This window comes from Chlorocebus sabaeus, chromosome 17 (genome assembly GCF_047675955.1).
Source record: "Chlorocebus sabaeus isolate Y175 chromosome 17, mChlSab1.0.hap1, whole genome shotgun sequence".
Classification (NCBI taxonomy): domain Eukaryota; kingdom Metazoa; phylum Chordata; class Mammalia; order Primates; family Cercopithecidae; genus Chlorocebus; species Chlorocebus sabaeus.
In genome coordinates, this window is record NC_132920.1 from 34775524 (window position 1) to 34797113 (window position 21590).

Below are 21590 nucleotides of genomic sequence, written 5' to 3' on the forward strand. Positions count from 1 at the left end.
CTAATTTATTTTTATTTTTTGTAGAGACAAGGTCTCTCTGTTTTGCCCAGGCTGATCTCGAACCCCTGGGTTCATGCAATTCTGCCACTTCAGCCTCCCAAAGTGCTGGGATTACAGGCATGTGCCACCATGTCCAGCAAATATAAATTCTGTCTGGGAGATGTTAAAAGTTCTGCCCACAACAAGTTAAAACACGGGTGTGGGGTTCTGAAAAGAGGCCACAGCTATAGATATTAATTTGAGCATCGCCGTGTATGGTATACTGGTGACAGCTGAAGCCACATGGGTGAATGAGGTCACCAACCATGAATGGGGCTCAACTGAGAATCTAGGAATCCCAGGGTAAAGTTGAGAATAGACAGAGACAGAGAAAGAACAGAGAAGAGGAAGAGAAACAGGAGAGATGTCCTATGAGTCTAAGAAAGTACATATTTCAAAAAACATGTGTAGTATGGTGCCAAATGATCATTAAAAGGTCAGCTGGTATGAAGACTGTAAACAGGCTATTGGATTTGGAAACAGGGTAGTCACTGATTAACTTTCATTGGAGTGGGGAGTGGATAAAGGATAAATTGGGATGAAGAGTGTATGGAAAATGTGAAAGAAGAGACAGTGAGTACAGGTCACTGCTCAAAAAGTCTGGCAATAAAGAGAAGGGAGTGAGATATGTTAGCAGTTTGACAAGTAGGTTGGAAGAAATATGCACATTTTGTGCATTATCTGTTTTGTATGACTTGTGTCTAGAGATTTTGAGAACAAGGACTGCCTTTAGTACTCTTATAGCATCTACCAGCTTATATAATAAAAACAATAGCACTACTAAATATTTATTTAGAATGCAAAATATAATACCTCGTACAGGTCGCTAAATTATATTCCTAGGATAAAAGAAAGAGCACTAGACTAAATCAATTAGTCATAAAATGCAAATCATTTACCTGCATGGGGTGACTGTTAAAAAGAGGCCATGCCCTGTTATGCAATTTGACAGGCTCTGTGAGCAACACTGGGGATGTTGTAAGATGTTACCTTAGTTCCTTCACCCTGGGCTGCACAAGGACATACTCACCTCCATAGTAGAGTCCTGTAGCAGTGCACATCCGCCACTGTCCCTGATACATTCCTGCTCTGCTGGGGCTGCACATCTGGACGCTGACATCTGCAATCTCTTGGGGCTCTAGCGATCTCACCATCACCATGTTCACATGTCCAAATTGGTCTCCCCCGACATATTTAAGACAAACCCCTGGAGGCCAGGCCTCTGCCCCTGAGTTCAAGCAAAAGAAAAAAATGTTAGGCAATCAATGGTCCTATGCCGGGTGCAGTTTATTATGAAACTGTAGAAGAGGCCTCTTTCTTTTTCTCACATACATACGTAAACCTAACCACATACACCTGAGCCATATATTGTCTCACACAACTGATCAAAAGGAATTATCAGAACCAACAACCTCTGACCAATAATCTAACCCTATGAAGAAGCACATAAGGCAAAAGCAAGGCAGTTCCTCAAGACAATGAGTGTTTCAGGTGACTCCAGGGAAGGCCACACATCACACTGAATCTGTAGAACCTAAGAATGATGTCCATGAAGAGCCATGGAGATGAAACACAGGCCCATGTTTAGGGGACAGCTCTCTCTACTAAAAGGTAACATACGTCCATTTTCACAGTATATCTGATTGTTGCCAGTTTTTCCACAGAAACAAGAGGATGAAGCACACAAGGAGTAATTTCAATGGTATTATTCTCAACTTAAAATTGCTTTTTGCCTGAAGTATGACTTTTCTTCTGGGGTCCATAACTATAAAATTCTCAAGAGCTCAAGAGATCACATGAATATAAAAGGCAGTAAAAGTTTAGACCTCAGGTGGTGATGAAAATATAAATAATGGGGTGATCTCCCCTGATAACATCAATGAACTGTGGTTGCAAGAACAATGGCACCAGCTGGAGGTACTTGCGGAAAGGATAGGAAGGAGGGTCAATCAGACGTGTCAAAGGGAGATTTTTACAGAGTTACAGGTTAAATCAAACACGATTTAACCTGTAACTCTCATAAAGAGTCGCCCAGGCTGAAGTACAATGGCGCGATCTCTGGCTCACTGCAACCTCCGCCTCCCAGGTTCACGCGATTCTCCTGCTTCAGCCTCCTGAGTAGCTGGGATTACAGGCACACACCACCACGCCTGGCTAATTATTGTATTTTTACAAGAGACGGGGTTTTACCATGTTGGCCAGGCTGGTCTCGAACTGCTGACCTCATGATCCGCCCGCCTCGGCCTCCCAAAGTGCTAGGATTACAGGTGTTAGCCATCGCACCTGGCCTAATCTTTGTATTTTTAGTAGAGATGGGGATTCACCATGTTGGCCAGGCTGATCATGAACTCCTGACCTCAGGTGATCTGCCCGCCTCGGCCTCCCAAAGCGCTGGAATTACAGGCATGAGCCATGATGCCCGGCCAGTACCCACTCTTGTGTACCTATTTTCATGTAACTAATTCATGAGAAATCCATGTGTTGACAAGTTCCCACTAGTCAAGCAGTATAGGCAGTCACACAGTGACTAGATGTGATCTTTCCTGTGAAGTCTCTCCAATATGCAGCAATTGATAAACTCCTTTCTAACTGTAGACAGAAACCTCTATATATCTTTTTTTGGAATATATACATTCATTATAAAAATATACCACTGTGAAAAGTTGAACATGGCAGGACTCTCAGAACAGAGGGTGCTTGTCATTTATCTCCTATCAGTACTCTAAGATGCCTCAGCTCCTTGCTCTCTAAGTGCCCAGTTCTGACATACCTGATGGCTCACTACTGGAAAGAAACCAGACAGAGAAAGGAAACCAGAGTTCCATTCCTGAAATCTCAGCTCCATTATGAATGGCACCCTCTGTGCTCCTTGGGTCTTAAGGGGTAGCAGCTAAAGCAGTGGCCACTATGTTTTAGCATACCTTCTTTTTAAAAAATTTGCCAACAAAATGTCCTAAGTTAACCCTATAAAGGGCAACCATTGCTGGTGGAAAGGTTGTGGATGACACACTGACAATACATGCAATTTATCTTCTTCATTTCTGAGGTCTGGCAAAAGCCTATTTGTCTTACAACAAGCAGAATAGTAGCTGACATGAAGCACCTTACAAAATGTCAGTCTCTTTAAAGACCAAAATCCAAGAGAAAAACTATACTACTATCATGGGGCTAAATCCACAGTTATTCTTTAAGATACACACATACACACACATACACACACACATATACCTGCAGCAAGATAATGTCTGTTTTTATGAAAACCCAAAAATATGTCTGTTTTTTGAACTTATAAGAAAATAAGGTAAACCAAGACCGGGTGTGAAAAAGACTTAGCTCTCCTAGGTACAACCACAAGCAGCTGAGATGATTGGGTCATCTTAGCTGTGCAAAAGGAGTGCTGCTATATTCCAGAGAAACTGAGTTAGTCGGTAAAACATTAAGTCGGTAACATTAAACACTGGCATTTGGCTAGGGTCCTGCCCTTCTTGGTACTCCAGATACCTATCAGTTCTCAGTGGAGTATTTAAAGAGCCTCTGGGAAAAAAACTGGAAGAATTATCCACCAACAACTCTGAAGTGTTCATTGGCTATGAAGTGAAAAACCAATCATCTGCCTTCTGAGCATGATCAATGATACATATAGTTCTTATAGTCACAACTGTTAGGTCAAGTAACTCTGAAAAGGTCAAAGATATTGATGTTTGATACAGAAGGAAGGGAAATACAGTGAGTTGTCTGGACTACACTAAGCATACCTGAAATCTGAATTTGAGAAGTATAATAGAACTGGGCTCCAAATTAAGTCTCAGTTGCAAACTGGATTAATGGGGGATAGATTTCTATCTAGAAGAAAAGAAAAACTAATCCATGTTTTATGACATTCCTAGTTAAGTATCACAATCAAGTATATAATTAAGGCTGTAATTCTCCAGATATGAAATATCACTTTATTTTTTAAAATAAAGTAAAAACAAAACAAAACAAAAAACCTGTCATGTTACAATTTTGAGATGATAGCAAGCATCACAAAAATCAAAAGTCCAACAGTCCCAGAAATCCTGGGACTTAGTAAGTATATACAATTATAGAAATAGTCTGGAGACAGTAAGGAATATCCAAATAGCAATGCAGAAGACAAACCTTAATGATGATCTCCTTTTTAACCCTTATAAGTGTGGACACTGCATTTCATATTAAGCTCCATGAAAGCAGAAACCTTCATCAATCTTGTGACCATTTCTCCCTTGTACCTAATAAAGTGACTGGAACATAATAAAATGTGTTGAATGAAAGAAGCAAAATTATCTTCTCTAGAATCATACTGAAGAGAAAGGCAGAAAGCTAACTATTTTAATGCACTAAAAGAAAAATGGAGGAAATAATTGTTCTTTCTCAAGTTCTTTTCCCATCCCTTTAATTCACTTCTATGAAGTTCAAAAAATAATGACAACTCTGGATCTATATGCCCAAGATACCCTCTCATATGACAATCACAAAAATTTCACCAGTCAGAGAAACAGTAGGGCTATCGTAACATGCTCGGCTTAATACTCACTACAATTGTACAACAGAGCACTGAGAAGCTCTAGGTGCTGGTAAAGAGAATTCTGTCTACTCATATTTTTAGAGGGACAGTTTCAAATTTTCATTTTAACTCCCAAGTTTCCTGCTCAGGTTTACTAAGCTTCCAACGCTTCCACAGTGACAGAAGTCTGAATCCTAGAATTCTGCATCTATGTTATTAAATGTCTCCGTTCTGTTTTTGCAAATCTAATAAAGGACTTAAAAAATATTAGGAGTTTAAGTTTATTTATTTCTATTTATTTATTTATTATTTATTTATGAGACGGAGTCTCACTCTGCCACCCAGGCAGGAGTGCAGCGGCGCAGTCTCAGCTCACTGCAACACCGCCTCCCAGGTTCATGCAAGTCTCCTGCCTCAGCCTCCCGAATAGGCGGGATTATAGGCACCTGCCACCATGCCTGGCTAATTTTTTTGTAGTTTTAGTAGAGATGGGGTTTCACCATGTTGGACAGGCTGGTCTTGAACTCCTGACCTCAGGTGATCCACCCGCCTCAGCCTCCCAAAGCAGTGGGATTACAGGGTTGAGCCACCACGCCTGGCCAGGAATTTAATTTTAAACAGCGTGTGACGTTTGCCTTCTTTGGGGAAAGCTATTGGGACAACTGTATGAAGTTCCTATCAGTCTCATCTGTGGTATATTTGAATGCCCAGCACGCCTAAAACATGACAAGACAGAAGTGCATGAAAATTATTATTTATGTAGCTCTTTCAGTGAGTGCTTACTTCTTAGGGAGGTTATGAATGAGAGTAAGACAGCCAGAGGAAAAACTGCCAGGGCCTGCCCTACTTCTATGTTACTACTCTATTTACAGAAAGAACTCAGGCCAGATTAGGATGACACCAAAGAACCTGTGCACATGCATGTTCTTCCTCTCTCAAATAATATGCCTGATACTCAGTTATGGGTGGCCAGATTCTCCTTAACCAAATGGAAAACATCCAATTTACAGATATAAAACTACTCTACAGCTGGGTGGACAACTTCCAGAAGAAGAGAAAACCTATTTATTCAAAGCACCTTGAAAGATAAAATCTCTAGCAATTGCTACCTCACCTTTCAAGATCTGTTCAGGCACAAGAATGCCCTTTCACACAAGGAAAGAGATTCAGAGGCTGTTTTAAACTGAGGTTACAAAGCAAATGCAGAGGGGAAAAGCAGTCAGGCCCACCAATAGAGATTTTTGTAAGTCAACATGAAAGGTAGGCTTTGGGGGTTCTGATTTGACATTCTAACTACTGCATATCAACCTCCCCAAGCTCCCCATTAGCCCAAGTAACAGTCTAGTAAGTAAGCAGATATATCAAGAGGCTTTCTGAAATATAAAATGGTCAGTCTGCCACAAGATGGTATTTAAAACATTTCAACAGTACTCTAACAACTTTCAGTATTTAAAAACACTGAAGAGCTCACAGAAAGCCAGGCCATTTTCACTGTTTTCACTATCAGTAAACAAGGTACTGGCTTTACTTTAAAATAAACAAATAAAACTTGAATAAGTCACACTTTCCAAACAAAGCTCATTTATTTAAAAAAAAAAAAATATATATATATATATATAGACTCCAAAAAACTTTTTTTTTTTTTTTTTTTTTTTTTTTGAGATGGAGTCTGGCTCTGTTGCCCAGGCTGGAGGGCAGTGGTGCAATCTTGGCTCACTACAACCTCTGCCTCCTGGGTTCAAGTGATTCTTAAGCCTCAGCCTCCTGAGTAGCTGGAACTACAGGCGTGCAACACCATGCCCAGCTAATTTTTTGAATTTTTAGTAGGTGGGGTTTTGCCATGTTGGCCAGGCTGGTCTTGAACTCTTGACTTCAAGTGATCTGCTCACCTTGGCCTCCCAAAGTGCTGGGATTACAGGTGTGAGACACTGCACCCAGCCTCTGAAAGCATTTTTGATCAGTAACACAGCAGGTTTTAAATTCAGAATAAAAACATGACAAATAAAAGTTATTATAAAATGAAGAAATTGTCTTGATATTTTTTAAAAGCAGGCAAAATTAAGCAAGGTGAGAAAGAAATTACGCAAAGTATAGTAGACTTTGAACAAGTAAGAATTTCAAGAAAAATAGAAAATATGACTATCTTCCTCTGTTACCATGTACCTCCCAAACTAACAGTGCACCACTGTTATAACTAAAAAGGAAAGGGGCGAATGAAATTTTACAAAGCCACAGGTGTCCTGAGTCATCCACAACATTGCGTCAGTTCAAACTATGTGTTTGGTCAATGACACACTGAACTTTCCTCCAAAGGAGAGTTACTTCTAAATATGCCAGAAAAACTAAGAATAACAATTCAATTTGGTACATTCTTACATAAAAAGCTGGTCTAGCCAGTCTTTCTCCATCATAAAGAACTGAATTGTAAAGAACTGAAAAGTAAACCAAATCAATAAAAGGTCACTTTTATAGCTTTATTTGAGTCCCCAGAGTTTTAAATCATCTCACATCAAATTAACTTGCTAGACAGGGCACCCCCACAACCACATATTTTTAGCTAAATACTCTCTTTTGCCTAGTTTTCCACCTCTCGGAATTTCTCTGAAGTACTCATTAATAATAAGAAAGTTAAAACACCCTCCATCAGTCAACATAAATTGTCATTAGTTGTGACGAGAAATACTAAACCCAACGCCTGCCCCCAAAAGTCATTAGAAAATAATTTAAGGCCAGGTGCAGTGGCTCATGCCTGTAATCCCAGCATTTTAGGAGGCCAAGGTGGGAGGATAGCGTGAGCCCAGGAGTTTGAGAATGGCCTGAGCAACACAATGAAACCTTATTTCTACAAAAACTTTAAAAAATTAGCCAGGCATGGTGCGGTGGCTCCTATCTGTAATCAAAACTACTCACGAGGCCAAGGCAAGAGGATCACTTGAGCCCAGGAGGCCAAGATTGCGCCACTGCACTCCCAGCCTGGGTGACAAGAGTGAGACCTTGAAGAAAAGAAAGAAGAGAAGAGAAAAGAAAAGAAAAGAAAAAAGAAAAGAAAAGAAAAGAAAAGAAAAGAAAAGAAAAGAAAAGAAAAGAAAAGAAAAGAAAAAGAAAGAAAGAGAAAGAAAGAAAGAAAGAAAGAAAGAAAGAAAGAAAGAAAGAAAGAAAGAAAGAAAGAAAGAAAGAAAGAAAGAGAAAGAAAGAAAAAGAAAGAGAAAGAAGGAAGGAAAGAAGGAAGGAAGGAAGGAAGGAAGGAAGGAAGGAAGGAGGGGGGGAGAGAGAGAGGAAGGAAAGGAAAGGAAAAGAAAGGAAAGGGAAAGGGAAGGAAAGATTTAGACACAGAGACACTATTTTCAAAGAACTATGGTTAACTTATTTATGTATTTATTTTTATTTATTTAATGTTTTTTTGAGACAGAGTCTCACTCTGTCACCCAGCCTGGAGTGCAGTGGCATGATTTCAGCTCACTGCAACCTCTACCTCCTGGGTTCAAGCAATTCTCCTGCCTCAGCCTCCCAAGTAGCTGGGATTAAAGGTGCCCAACACCATACCTGGCTGATTTTTGTATTTTTAGAATGGGTTTCATCATGTTGGCCAAACTGGTCTCCAACTCCTGACCTCAGGTGATCCTTCCACCTCAGTCTCCCAAAGCTGGGATTACAGGCATGAGCCACTATGCCCAGCCTATGGTTAGCTTATTTCTAGTGTGTCTTAAAAGAGGCTGCAGCACATCAAAACAATGTTTTTCTTGTATTTTTTTCTTTTTTCTTTTTCTTGTTTGTAGAGACAGGATCTCACTACATTGTCAAAGCTGGTCTTAAACTCCTAGGCTCAAGTGATCCTCCTGTCCTGCCTTGACCTGTAAAAGTGCTGGGAGGCCATGTGCAATGTACACATATGTAATCTCAGCTATCCAAGTGAGAGGATAGCTTGAGCCCAAGAGTTCGAGATCAGCCTGGGCAACACAGGAAGACTCCATCTCTACAATTAAAAAATTAGCTGGGCACAGTAGTGCATGCCTGTGGTCCCAGCTACTCGGGAGAGGCTGAGGCAGGAGGATTGCCTGAGCCCAGGAGGTCAAGGCTACAATGAGCCATGATCACAACACTGCACTTCAGCCTGGGCAACAGAGCGAGCTGCTGTCTCAAAAAAAAAAAAAAAAAAAAAAAAAAAAAGGGCTTGGATTCTGTGTGTGAATCACCACACCCAACCTGTATTTTTTTTTTAACCAAAAATTTCTCTGTCTCCCATTTTGAGCAAATTCCCGTATTTCCTACCCTATTTTTCAAAGTGGTATTAATGTCTCAGATAACCTAATGAAATTTCAGAGACAATCATCCTTCTGGTTGCAAAAAAAAAAAAAGAGCTTTCAGAAGAGCAGATGCTCACAGCTCTTTCCAACTACCTTGTTCTATTCAAGGATATACCTCCTCTAGCCTGCTGGAAATGACTGGAAGATTAATTAGAGCAGAAATAAAGTGATGAAGTAAAACTGTACAGGTGGAGACAATACTCCATCATATACAAGTCTAGTTCCTAGTAACAAAACCAATATTGGATTGTGTTTAGATCCCATTAAGTTATAGGTGGCTTAGAAGCATGAGACAAATTCTTCTTCCTACTTTAGAGCAGGAGACAGTTCACTAATGTTTTGGTCATCACACCAGTGCAAGAAAATGCTACATATCATGTGTAAGAGAAAGCTCGCAGTTACACAATCACATACACAAGCTAAAACATTTCCTTCTTATTTAACTATTAAGAAAACGAAAACTAAGCAAGGGAGGATTGCCCATTATGTACTTACCAGAATTTTGGATCCGCCATGTTTTTACAAACTGAGTGTCAGGAGGTATTGACTCCCCTTCTCCTATGGTGACATCTTCAACAAAGGACATAGAGGGCACACTGATGTTTGGGCTCTCAAAGTCATAATAGGCGCCAATTGCTGCTTGGAGGTTCCTACAGAAAAAAGAGAAAAGGCAACAGACTTCAGTACCATCCAGACGATATTATCCTGTTAAACAAAAGGAAAAAGCCTGTTTCTTAGGGTTTGTCACAGAACCTGAGGCTCCTGGCATACAAGTCTTTAAAGCCTTGTATTCTGGCTGAGGAACAACAGGAAAACCACCAGGACCAACAAATTTGTGTATCACTTTCTTCCCACATAGAAAGTAACAAACATTAGTACCATCAGCAACAGTATGAGGATATCTCCCTTGTTACCCACAGGAAAACAAGAATGGGTAAAGAAATCAATTAAAAGAGATCTCTATAACTATGGAATTCAAAGAAGCACAACTTTTTATTTTGTATTATTATTTTTTAATATATTTTTTTAAAAAGAGAGAGGCCGGGCGCGGTGGCTCAAGCCTGTAATCCCAGCACTTTGGGAGGCCGAGATGGGCGGATCACAAGGTCAGGAGATCGAGACCATCCTGGCTATCACGGTGAAACCCCGTCTCTACTAAAAATACAAAAAATTAGCCGGGCGCAGTGGTGGGCTCCTGTAGTCCCAGCTACTCGGGAGGCTGAGGCAGGAGAATGGCGTGAACCCGGGAGGCGGAGCTTGCAGTGAGCTGAGATCCGGCCACTGCACTCCAGCCTGGGCGGCAGAGCGAGACTCCTTCTCAAAAAAAAAAAAATAAAAATAAAAAGAGAGAGAGAGGGGCAGGGTTTCGCCATGTTGCCCAGGTTAGCCTTGAACTCCCGAGCTCAAGCGATCCATCCATCTCAGCCTCCCAAAGCGCTAGGATTACAGGTATGAGTCACTGAGCTCAGCCAGAAGCTCCACTTTTTAAAATAAAGTAATATGTGCACATAATTTGAAGTTTCATACAAAGAAAACCATGTTCTCTTTTTTCCCCAATACACACACACACACAGACATAACTGTTCGTATTACTTTCTTAAATATCCTTCCAAAACTTTCTTACATTCAAGCAAACATCATATACAATCTTATTTTCCTTCTTTTTTATACAAATGGTAGCATAATATACAATGCCTTTTGCTTTATTCTCTTAATGCTGTATCTTGGAAACATCTCTGTTAGTACATAAAGAGCATCCTCATTGTTTTTTACAGCTGTAACCACTATACAGATGGATCATCATTTAACCAGTCGACTTTTGAGTTTGTTTCCAGTCATTAACTCTTTCATAAATATGTTTAAGCACACATAGTTTTGTATACATGCAAGTGTACCTGTGAGATAAATTCCTAGTAAGTGATACTGCTGTGACAGAGTTTGTGGTTTTAATAAATATATCCAAACTTCCCTCAATGAAAGTTATACACTAATGATCCCACCAAGAATATAGGAGTGTGCCTATTTTCCCCACTTGCTCATCAGTGCTGTTTCTCTAACATTTTGGATTTCTCTCATCTAATAGGTTAAAAAAATATATATCTCAGTGAGATTTTGAGAGGCTGAGTATCTTTTTACAGGTTTAAGAGCCATTTGTAAAGGCTGGGCTCAGTAGCTCACACCTGTAATGCCAGCACTTTGGGAGGCCAAGGTGGGCGGATCATGGGGTCAGGAGTTCAAGATCAGCCTGGCCAACATAGTGAAACCCTGTCTCTACTAAACAAAGTACAAAAAATTAGCCAGGCATGGTGGCAGGCTACTTGGGAGGCTGATCTTGAAAAAGTAGCTGGGTAATCCCAGCTACTTGGGAGGCTGAGGCAGGAGAATCGCTTGAACCTGGGAGGTGGAGGTTGCAGTAAGCTGAGATAGCGCCATTGCACTCCAGCCCAGGCAACAGTGCCAGACTCCGTCTCATAAAGAACAAAAAAAAAAGAGCCATTTGTAGTTTCTTTTTCGGAAGTATCATTTTGTAAATGTTGGTGTTCTTTTTAATTACTCACAAATCCCCTTTCAACAGAAGGAACTACCAAGTACATAAGCCAGAGTTCGCAATTGAGCAGAAGCGCGTGACTGTCAGTTTGGTTATCAGTGCCAGAAACCAAGGACCACTAAAGGGTTTCAGTAAGCTGTGTTCATTACAGAGATCAAGGAAATTGTTAGTAATTACATTAACTGCCTCTCTTCTGGTCTTACTCAAACCAATGACATCATCTCCACTTCCCACACTATACAACAATCCAAACTGCATGTTTCTAAACATAATTCAACCATAAACTGACGAATCCACTGAGCTGTTTTTAATTATACATAAACATAGCATGAAACAAGCTCTGACAGTACACAACTGATCAACAGAAATGCTAATAGCAGCAAATAATTTTTTGCTGGGGGCCTGCCTGCTCCTCCAGGTGCTTGCAACTGCCAGAAAGGAAGGCTATATTTAGAGCAGGTACCTGAGGTCAAGCCGCATGCAATGGTGGCCTGTCATATTAGTCAGTAATGACTGAAATTACAATACCAATGGCCTGCCTATGATACATGTGCTTGATAATAGTTACATAAAGAGAGCTTCGCTGGGGCCAAACTGCACCTGTTTGCTTGACTAGCCAATACAAAGCTTGGACTTTAGTCTTCTCAGCAGTTTCCTATCTAGCTGACAGTGATCTAAAGTGAAGGATGTTTGTGACTGGCCAAACTTGGGGAAATCCAGCCCCTACCATCCACAAACAGGCTTAGAAATACATCTGGAATTAGCATTACACTTAGGGATCAGGGAGAATATGGGAGAAAAATAAGCCTGGTTTGCAATTTGCTCTTTTGAAAACATTTTGGAAAAGCTGTATGTCTACCTTTTTGAAAAGAGAATTTTTTTGCAGCAGGTCTTCAGTAAGTAGCCTGCTGAATTGTTTTCTGTTCACTTGGCTGCCAAATGTGTTTTGGAGGGAAGAAACTATTTGTGCACTTAGGACAATTGCCAATTCTCATCCCCAGGCTGTGTCATATTTCAACCTTTGGCTCTGCCATCAGGACAGGACTTCAAGACCACTGCAGTAGGAACACTAGTAAATGGGAAAGTCAAGCTACCCAACTCAGGCAGATCCATTCCTATCCTCAAATCTCCTTTTACATTTCCAACTTATCCCACAGTCAAAGCTTATTTGTATGTGTATTACACAGGTAATTCAGCCAAAGAAAGATTAAGAACCATTTTTAAATCCCAAACTGAAACTGAAAGCAGCGAACTGGAATCCTGGCAGGAAGGTGGAGAGGAGGATGACAAAGCAAATTCATTTCCCAAGTACAAGGCAGAAAGTGGACTTTAGCCCAAGTGAGCTAACCCATAAAGCAGGTACACAGTCACAAATTTGGGGTACACAGCTTCTCAGAGTTCAGAGCATTTAAATTATTGGCCCACTAGGCTGAGCAACAGCAGGCATAAGATCAAACAGCTCCAATTCAGTGTCAGAGAGTAGACATGATAGCAGGTATTCTTGTTCAAAACAACATACTCAGCTATTATTAGCCAACAAGAAATTCTTCATGAAATGGAGCTGGCTGAGGTGATGCGAAAGGGAAAACATTGACCCAGCATTTGGTGCAGTCTAAAAGTTTAAACCTCCAGATTCCTTCAGTGTTTCTTTTCAAAAAAGTTTTAAATCTAATTTCAGATGGTTAAAAGTACCCTGAAGAACAAACGGAGGCAATGTAACAGTGAAAAAAAGCACAGATTAAGATGGATGCTGGTGCCGGATGCGGTGGCTCACGCCTGTAATCCCAACACTTTGGGAGGCAGAGGCAGGCAGATCACTTGAGGGCAGGAGTTCGAGACCAGCCTGGCCAACATGGTGAAACCTCATCTCTACAAAAAATACAAAAATTAGCTGGGCGTAGTGCATGCCTGTAATGAGCTACTTGGGAGGATGAGATAGGAGAATTGCTTGAACCCAGGAGGCGGAGGTTGCAATGAGCCGAAATTGTGCCACTGCACTCACTCCGACCTGGGCAACAGAGTGAGACTCTGTCTCAAAAAAAAAAAAAAAAAAAAAAGGTGGATGATGGTAATAGTGGCACACTGCCAATATAGTTAATGCCACAGAACTGTATACTTAAAATGGTAAATTTAATGTCATGCAGATTTTACCACAATTAAATAATTTTTATTTTTAAAAATTTTTTTAAGAGTATGGTCTTTTGGCTGGGCACAGTGGTTCACACCTATAATCCCAGCACTTAGGGAGGCCGAGGCGGGCAGATGGCCTGAGGTCAGCAGTTCAAGACCAGCTTGTCTGTACTAAAAATACAAAAATTAGCTGGGCATGGTGGTGGGTGCCTGTAATCCCAGCTACTCGGGAGGCTGAGGCAGGAGAATCGCTTGAACCTCGGGAGGCAGAGTTTGCAGTGATCTGAGATTGCGCCACTGCACTCCAACCTGGGCAACAGGGCGAGACTCCATCTCAAGAAAAAAAAGACTGATCTTTAGAGTCAGCTCCAACTCTTGGCTGTGGGGCTTTGAACAAGCAGCTAAGCCTCTCTTCATCAGTTTTACTCATCTGCAAAACTGAGTTGAGCCGGGCGCGGTGGCTCAAGCCTGTAATCCCAGCACTTTGGGAGGCTGAGACGGGCGGATCACGAGGTCAGGAGATCGAGACCATCCTGGCGAACACGGTGAAACCCTGTCTCTACTAAAAAACACAAAAAACTAGCCTGGAGAGGTGGCGGGTGTCTGTAGTCCCAGCTACTCGGGAGGCTGAGGCAGGAGAATGGCGTAAACCCAGGAGGCGGAGCTTGCAGTGAGCTGAGATCCGGCCACTGCACTCCAGCCTGGGCGACAGAGCAAGACTCCGTCTCAAAAACAAAAACAAAAACAAAAACAAAACCCAAAAAAACACTGAGTTGATACTACCTATCTTATTATAATGTTGGCTGTGAAGATTGCAGAGGCAATGTATGCAAATGTCCTGGTTGGCAGTCATTCATTCAACAAATATTTAATGAATGAGCATTTACCCTTGTGCTAGGCACCTGGCCTGTAGCATTAGGGATACAGCAAATTACAAGACAGGTATGGTCCCTGCCTTCAGTGTTTATAGTCTATAGCTAACCAGGGACATTCAAACAAAGGTAACTCCAAATGCCTCTCGCACAGAGGCTGTGGGCCCAAAGCAGCTTTTCCTTCTTAGGGTGAAAGATGGGCTTGGTACATAGCACAGTTTCAACTGCATGGACAATGAAGTTAACCTGAACTGGAGAAGAATTTGGTGACACTGACATGTTTCCTGATGAAATACAACTCTGTTCAACCTTCATTTTATAGATGAGGCTACTGAGGCACTGACAGGTGAGGTTAATCTGCCCTAGGCTAGGCAATTATTAGCATTCAGAGCCACACCTACTCAAAAGTTTTAACTTACCCAGAATTTTCCAATTATATAACACTCTGAACATCTGATTTTCTTAACATACTAATTACCATTATGAATTCTATAAATGAATTGTAACCCCTATTAAACTGAATTATTTAAAGAATTAATCTTGCATATATTCATAAACATAGAACATTTATTTTTGTTGTATATATACTTACATAAGGCAGTCTTTTTTTTTTTTTTTTTTTTTTTTTAAATGGAGTCTTGCTCTGTTCCCAGGCTAGAGTGTAGTGGTGCGATCTCAGCTCGCTGCAACCTCCATCTCCCGGGTTCAAGCGATTCTCCTGCCTCATTACAGCCATGTGCCACCACGCTCGGCTAATTTTGTATTTTTAGTAGAGACGGGGTTTCTCCATGTTGGTCAGGCTGGTCTCAAACTCCCGACCTCAGGTGATTCACCCGCTTCAGTCTCCCAAAGTGCTGGGATTACAGGTGTGAGCCACCATGCCCGGACCATAAGGTAGTCTTACGAAGAAAAACCACCTATATATTTACATGTGGCCAGAAACATCATTCAAAAATATGGCGGTAGAAAACAGTTAAGAAAACCAGTGCAGGTGTGGTGGCTCATACCTATAATCCCAGCACCTTGGGAGGCGTAGAGGCAGGTGGATCACTTCAGCCCAGAAGTTCGAGACAAGCCTAGGTGACATGGTGAAACCCCATCTCTACAAAAAAAAAACAAAATCGCCAGACATGGTTGCGTACACCTATAGTCCCAGCTACTCAGGGGGCTGAAGTGGGAGGATTACTTGATCCTAGGAGGGTGAGGCTGCAGTGAGCTGAGACTGCACCACTCCAGCCTGGGCAACAGAGTGAGACCCTGTCAAAAAAAAATAGATAAAATCAGAAATAGAGAAGGAATGCCATTAGCTCAGATTCTTAAGGAAAAAAAACAAAAACAAAAAAACTAGATACCTTTTCTTTCCATTCTCTGAACAAGTGAGAAACTCAAAAGAATACAAATTATTTATAGAAAAAGAAAACTACCAACCTTATTTGGACACAAATTAAAATGGGAAACAGAATAATGAGCCCATCTTATTAGGCATGAACAGCAGCATCTTAGGGCTTCAAGAGATAGTTATCCCGAACCACAAGGGGTTTTCCTCACCGGGGGTATGCCAATGATATTGCTACTAAAGCCATGTACCCACCAAGAATCAAGAAGACGTTACTATCTCTGAATGACCAAAAAGATAATTTGGCTGGAAACAGGCTCAGCAAAATAGATGTTCTTAACCAGGGCCTTCCAACATCACTGTGACAGGAATCTAACATGGAACACCAAAAAGAGGGGCCAAACATTACAAACTACTATGAATTTTAAAGCCTGGAAAGAAACGAAGACTTTCACTGAAACAGAAAGATGACTGCAAATAGGGAATTCGGGTTGGGCTAAAGGCAACTGTCAATACTATCAACCTAAAAATATACTCGTAGATACTCTTTAATATGTGAAGACAACTAGTAAAAAGAATTTGTGGCCGGGCGCGGTGGCTCACGCCTGTAATCCCAGCACTTTGGGAGGCCGAGGAGGGCGGATCACAAGGTCAGGAGATCGAGACCACGGTGAAACCCCGTCTCTACTAAAAATACAAAAAATTAGCCGGGCGCGGTGGCAGACGCCTGTAGTCCCAGCTACTCGGGAGGCTGAGGCAGGAGAATGGCGTGAACCCGGGAGGCGGAGCTTGCAGTGAGCCGAGATCGTGCCACTGCACTCCAGCCTGGGCGACAGCGCGAGACTCCGTCTCAAAAAAAAAAAAAAAGAATTTGTGGAAAATCACATTCAGAGGAGGGACAAAGTTAACATCAATATTTTACCCACTTCTTAGAGCCCTATGGCGTCTAAAATTGTTTCACCTCTCTTCTTTTCCTGACTATTTATTATCTATTAGTTTTATTACTTTTTAGAACTGGTCCTTGTGTCTTTAGCAGCTATACCATTTTCCAAGTAGAAAATAAAAAATAAGCACTCTGCCACAAAAGAGAAAGGAAGTGGCCGGGCGCGGTGGCTCACGCCTGTAATCCCAGCACTTTGGGAGGCCGAGGCGGGCGGATCACAAGGTCAGGAGATCGAGACCATGGTGAAACCCCGTCTCTACAAAAAATAGAAAAAATTAGCCGGGCGCAGTGGCAGGCGCCTGTAGTCCCAGCTACTTGGGAGGCTGAGGCAGGAGAATGGCGTGAACCCGGGAGGCGGAGCTTGCAGTGAGCCAAGATTGCACCACTGCACTCCAGCCTGGGCGACAGAGCTAGACTCCGTCTCAAAAAAAAAAAAAAAAAAAAAAAAAGAGAGAAAGGAAGTGGTGGCATTGTTTTATTATTGTATTAGGTAATAGTACATAGTTATGTATGACAATATCCTTGTTTTTAAAAGACACATGCAGAAACATTTAAGGATCAAGGGTCATATAATGTCTACAACTTTCAAATGATTTTTTAAAAATCTTACACAAAGAAAGCAAATATGGCAAAAATGTTAACCACTGTGGAATCTAAGTGGTAGGCACAAGGCTATACACTCTACAATTCTTTAAAATGTTCTGTAAGGTCCAGGCACGGTGGCTCATGGAGGTGGGGTACTGAGAAATTTGGAACAGGAACCGAGAAAGTTTCTCTCATAGTATCTGGTCTATAACTACACATTTGAGAGCTCTGGACAGTCATGGCTCTCTTCCACAGAGATAAAAGACCACTGCAAACATCTAGATAAAACACACAGAGAAAGAAACCTAAGGTATTTCAAGTCATTGAGTCTAGTTGTTCCCGAAGCACAAACACATTTCTGTCTTTGGATTCTGTGTAACATAAAAATATCCTTAAATAAACCCTTTTATTATTATCTAGTTTGAAGTAAGTTTGTTACTTTCAACATAATAGGTACGAATTAGTTCAAAAGTATATAATGGCTTCTAGGGAGAATTTGAATGGAAGGTACAAAGCCAATTAAAAGACACAGAAGAGGCCGGGCGCGGTGGCTCAAGCCTGTAATCCCAGCACTTTGGGAGGCCGAGACGGGCGGATCACGAGGTCAGGAGATCAAGACCATCCTGGCTAACCCGGTGAAACCCCGTCTCTACTAAAAAATACAAAAATCTAGCCGGGCAAGGTGGCGGGCGCCTGTAGTCCCAGCTACTCGGGAGGCTGAGGCAGGAGAATGGCGTGAACCCGGGAGGCGGAGCTTGCAGTGAGCTGAGATCCGGCCACTGCACTCCAGCCTGGGCGACAGAGTGAAACTCCGCCTCAAAAAAAAAAAAAAAAGACACAGAAGAGAAGCTGGAGCACTAAGTTAAAACTTACCCAGATCTAGCAATTCCACTTCTGGGTATCTAAGAGAACTGAAAGTAGTTCTAAAAAAGAATATGCATGTTCAGAGCAGCATTATTCATAACAGTCAAATGGTGAAAGCAACCCAAGTGTCCACTGACAAATGAACAGATAAACAGTATGTGGTGTATACATGTAATGGGATATTATTTAGCCTTAAAAAGGAAGAAAATTCTGAAACACGTAACATTATGGATGAACCTTGAGGATTTTATGATATGTGAAATAAGTCCATCACAAAGGCCAAATACTTATATGGAAAGTGGGTAGCTGTTTAATGAGTACATAGTTTCTGTTTTGCAAGATGAAAGAATCCTGGAGATTGGTTGCAAAATGATGTGAATATACTTAACATCCTACAGAATAGTATATTTAAAAATGGGTAAGATGGGCTGGGCATGGTGGCTCACGCCTGTAATCCCAGCACTTTGGGAGGCCAAGGCAGGGGGATTGCTCGCGCCCAAGATTGGTTCAGCTTGGGCAACATAGTGAGAACTTGTCTCTACAAAATTTAAAAGAAAATTAAAAATTAGCCAGGCTAGGACCACACAGGGTGGTGTGCACCTATAGTCACAGCTACTTGGGAGGCTGCAGTGGGAGGATCCCTTGAGCCCGGGAGTTCAAGGCTACAGTGAGTCCTAATCATGCCACTCCACACCAACCTGGGTGACAGAGTGAGATCTTGTCTCAAAAAAAAAAAAAATTAAGATGGGAAATGTTAAGTACATTTTACCACTAAAGGACCATGACAGTTCATGCCTGTAATCCCAGCACTTTGGGAGGCTGAGGCAAGAGGAGTACTTGATGCCAGGAGTTCAAGACCAGCCTGCGAAACAAAGTGAGACTCTGTCTCTACAAAAAAATTGAAAAATTATCCAGATATAGTGGCACGTGCCTATAGTCCCAGCTACTCAGAAGGCTGAAGGGGAAAGATCACTTGAGCCCAGGAGGTTGAGGCTGCAGTGAGCTGTTATCATACCACTGCACCCCAGCCTGGGTGACAGAATGAGACTCTGTCTCAAAAAAGAAAATGAAATCTAGATTTACATCTAAAATGAAAGGAGAGCACCTAAAGGTTTCTAAAATTTCTGTCTTTAAAATTTTAAACTTAAAAAAAAAAAAAAAGAGAGAGAGACAGGGTCTCACTATGTTGCCCATACTGGTTTTGAACTCCTGGGCTCAAGCAATCCACCTGCCTTGGCCTCCGAAAGTGCTGGGAATACAGGCATGAGCCACCCCATCCAGCTAAGGTCTCTTTAAAAAGCAATTTTACCGGGTATAATTTATGCGGCATAAAATCCACCCATTTCAATTATACAATTCAATGATTTTTAGTAAATTTACAGAATTGTACAACCATCACCACGTTTAGAATATCATGTTTCAGAACATTTTCGTCATCCTAATAATGTCCCAGTCCCTGGAACCTATGAATATGTTAAGTTATATCGCAAAGAGGAATTAAGGGTGTTAATCAGCTGACCTTAAAATAGGGAGATTAGCCAGAATTATCCAGATGAAACCAAGCAATCACTTCTTTAAGAGTGGAAGAGGGAATTTAAAGAGAGAACCGAGAAATAGTAGTGTAAGAAGCACTCAGCTTTAAAGGAGAAACAGGGCCACGAGCTAAGGAATGCCTGTGGCCTCTGGAAGCAGAAAAAGGCAAGATAAGATTCTTCAAAAGGAACAGAGTGCTGGTGACGCCATGATTTTAGTGCGGAGACTATTCGAACTTGTGACCTCCAGAACTGCTAAAATAATAAATGTGTGTGTTTTTAAGTCACATAGTTTGTGGTAATGTATCACAGCACCAAAAACTAATATAATGGCTACACATTGTATTATTCTACTTTACTGTATATTTGAAAATGTTTATCATAACAAGAAAAAATTATGAACATGAAAGCAGAATAAAGACTGCAATTAAAATGGTGGGGTTTTGTGGGTTTTTTGGAGACAGGCCCTCGTTATGATGCCCAGGCTGGTCTCAAATTCCTGGGTTCAAGGGTTCCTCTTGCCTCAGTTTCCTGAGTAGCTAGGACTACAGGAGCATGCCATAGCACCGGAATCAAAATGGTGCTGTTTTTTTGCTGAGTCATTGCCTTCATAATAACTCTGCTTCCAAGAACTCAATTTGCCATCAAAGATACATATTTAGAAATAACTCCCATTCTTGTTGCCCCCTGAATTTAACTGTTACGGATACTTTCCGAAATGGGAAACAATCCCTAGGTTCAGTGTTAACTGAAATTTTTGAAAATGCTGGAACACTGGCCCGGGAGAGACATGAAAATACATGATACCCAAAAAGTCCCAGAATGACAAAATGTGATAGAGAAAGAGCTATCTTTAGAAACAAAGTATCTATGGTTTGTTGTTGCTCATGAAACTTTAGGAAATGGTTTAAAATAGCAGTTACAAAATGATCAATCTATAATGAAGTATGGCTTTCAAAAGTTTGTTACCTAACAGGGAACTTACAATAAACCAGCAGCAGTCAAGTGTATCTCATCATGGTCAGAGAACTATTTTCTAAAAAATATCTGCAACTTTTTGTTTTGTTTTTTGAGAGAGACAGGGTCTTGTGCTGTCATCCAGGCTGGAGAGTGCAGTGGCACACTCACAGCTCTGCAGGTTTGAACTCCTAGACTCAGGCAATCGTCCTGCCTCAACCTCCCAAGTAGGAGTACAGGTGCACACCACAACATCGGGCTAATTTTATTATCTTTTTTTTTTTTTTTTTTTTTTTATAGAGATGGGGGTCTCAAACTAGGCATGGTAGCTCAACGCCTATAATCCCAGCACTCTGGGAGGCTGAGACAAGAGGACCACTGAAGCCCAGAAGTTCAAGACCAGCCTGGGCAACACAGGGAGATTCCTTTTCTACAAAAAAATAAAAACATTAGCCAGGCTTGGTGGCACACACCTGTAGTCCCAGCTACTCAGGAGGCCTGACCCCAAGAGGTCAAGAATGCAGCAAGCTGTTATTGTACGACTGCACTCCAGCCTGGGCGATAAGACGCTGTCTCAAAAAAAGAGAGAGAAAGAGGAGGAGAGAGATGGGGGTCTCATTATGTTGCCCACACAGGTCTCAAATGCCGGGCCTCAAGTAATCCTCCCACCTCAGCCTCCCAAAGTGTTGGGATTATAGCAGGAGTGAGCCACCGTGCCTGGCTGTTTTTGATTTTTTTTAATACATTTTTTAATTATAATAGAGAAAGAGTCTTGTTACATTTCACAGGCTGGTTTCGAACTCCTGGCCTCAAGCGATCCTCCAACTTTAGCTTCCCAAAGTGCTGGGATTACAAGCATGAGTCACCACGCCCAGCCTTCATTTTTTAAAAAGGAAAAAAATGCCCAAAAAACAAAATTATGAAACAACATTCCAACCTCGTTTCTGTATACAGT

The 21590-nt window shown here is 41.4% G+C and overlaps 1 protein-coding gene across 2 annotated transcripts in view; it reads right to left on the bottom strand.

The window, feature by feature from the left end:
- The window catches only part of ILRUN (inflammation and lipid regulator with UBA-like and NBR1-like domains), a 114348-nt gene that overhangs the window by 59846 nt on the left and 32912 nt on the right, over nucleotides 1-21590 (bottom strand). Inside the window, exons 2-3 of one of the 2 annotated variants that reach the window (XM_007972883.3) lie at nucleotides 9364-9518; nucleotides 1070-1267 (exon numbers count right to left, since the gene is read on the bottom strand). In XM_007972883.3, coding sequence (XP_007971074.1) covers nucleotides 1070-1267; nucleotides 9364-9518 — 353 coding nt within the window. The remainder of the gene's footprint in view (nucleotides 1-1069; nucleotides 1268-9363; nucleotides 9519-21590) is intronic. The other variant, XM_007972885.3, reaches the window with a different exon arrangement.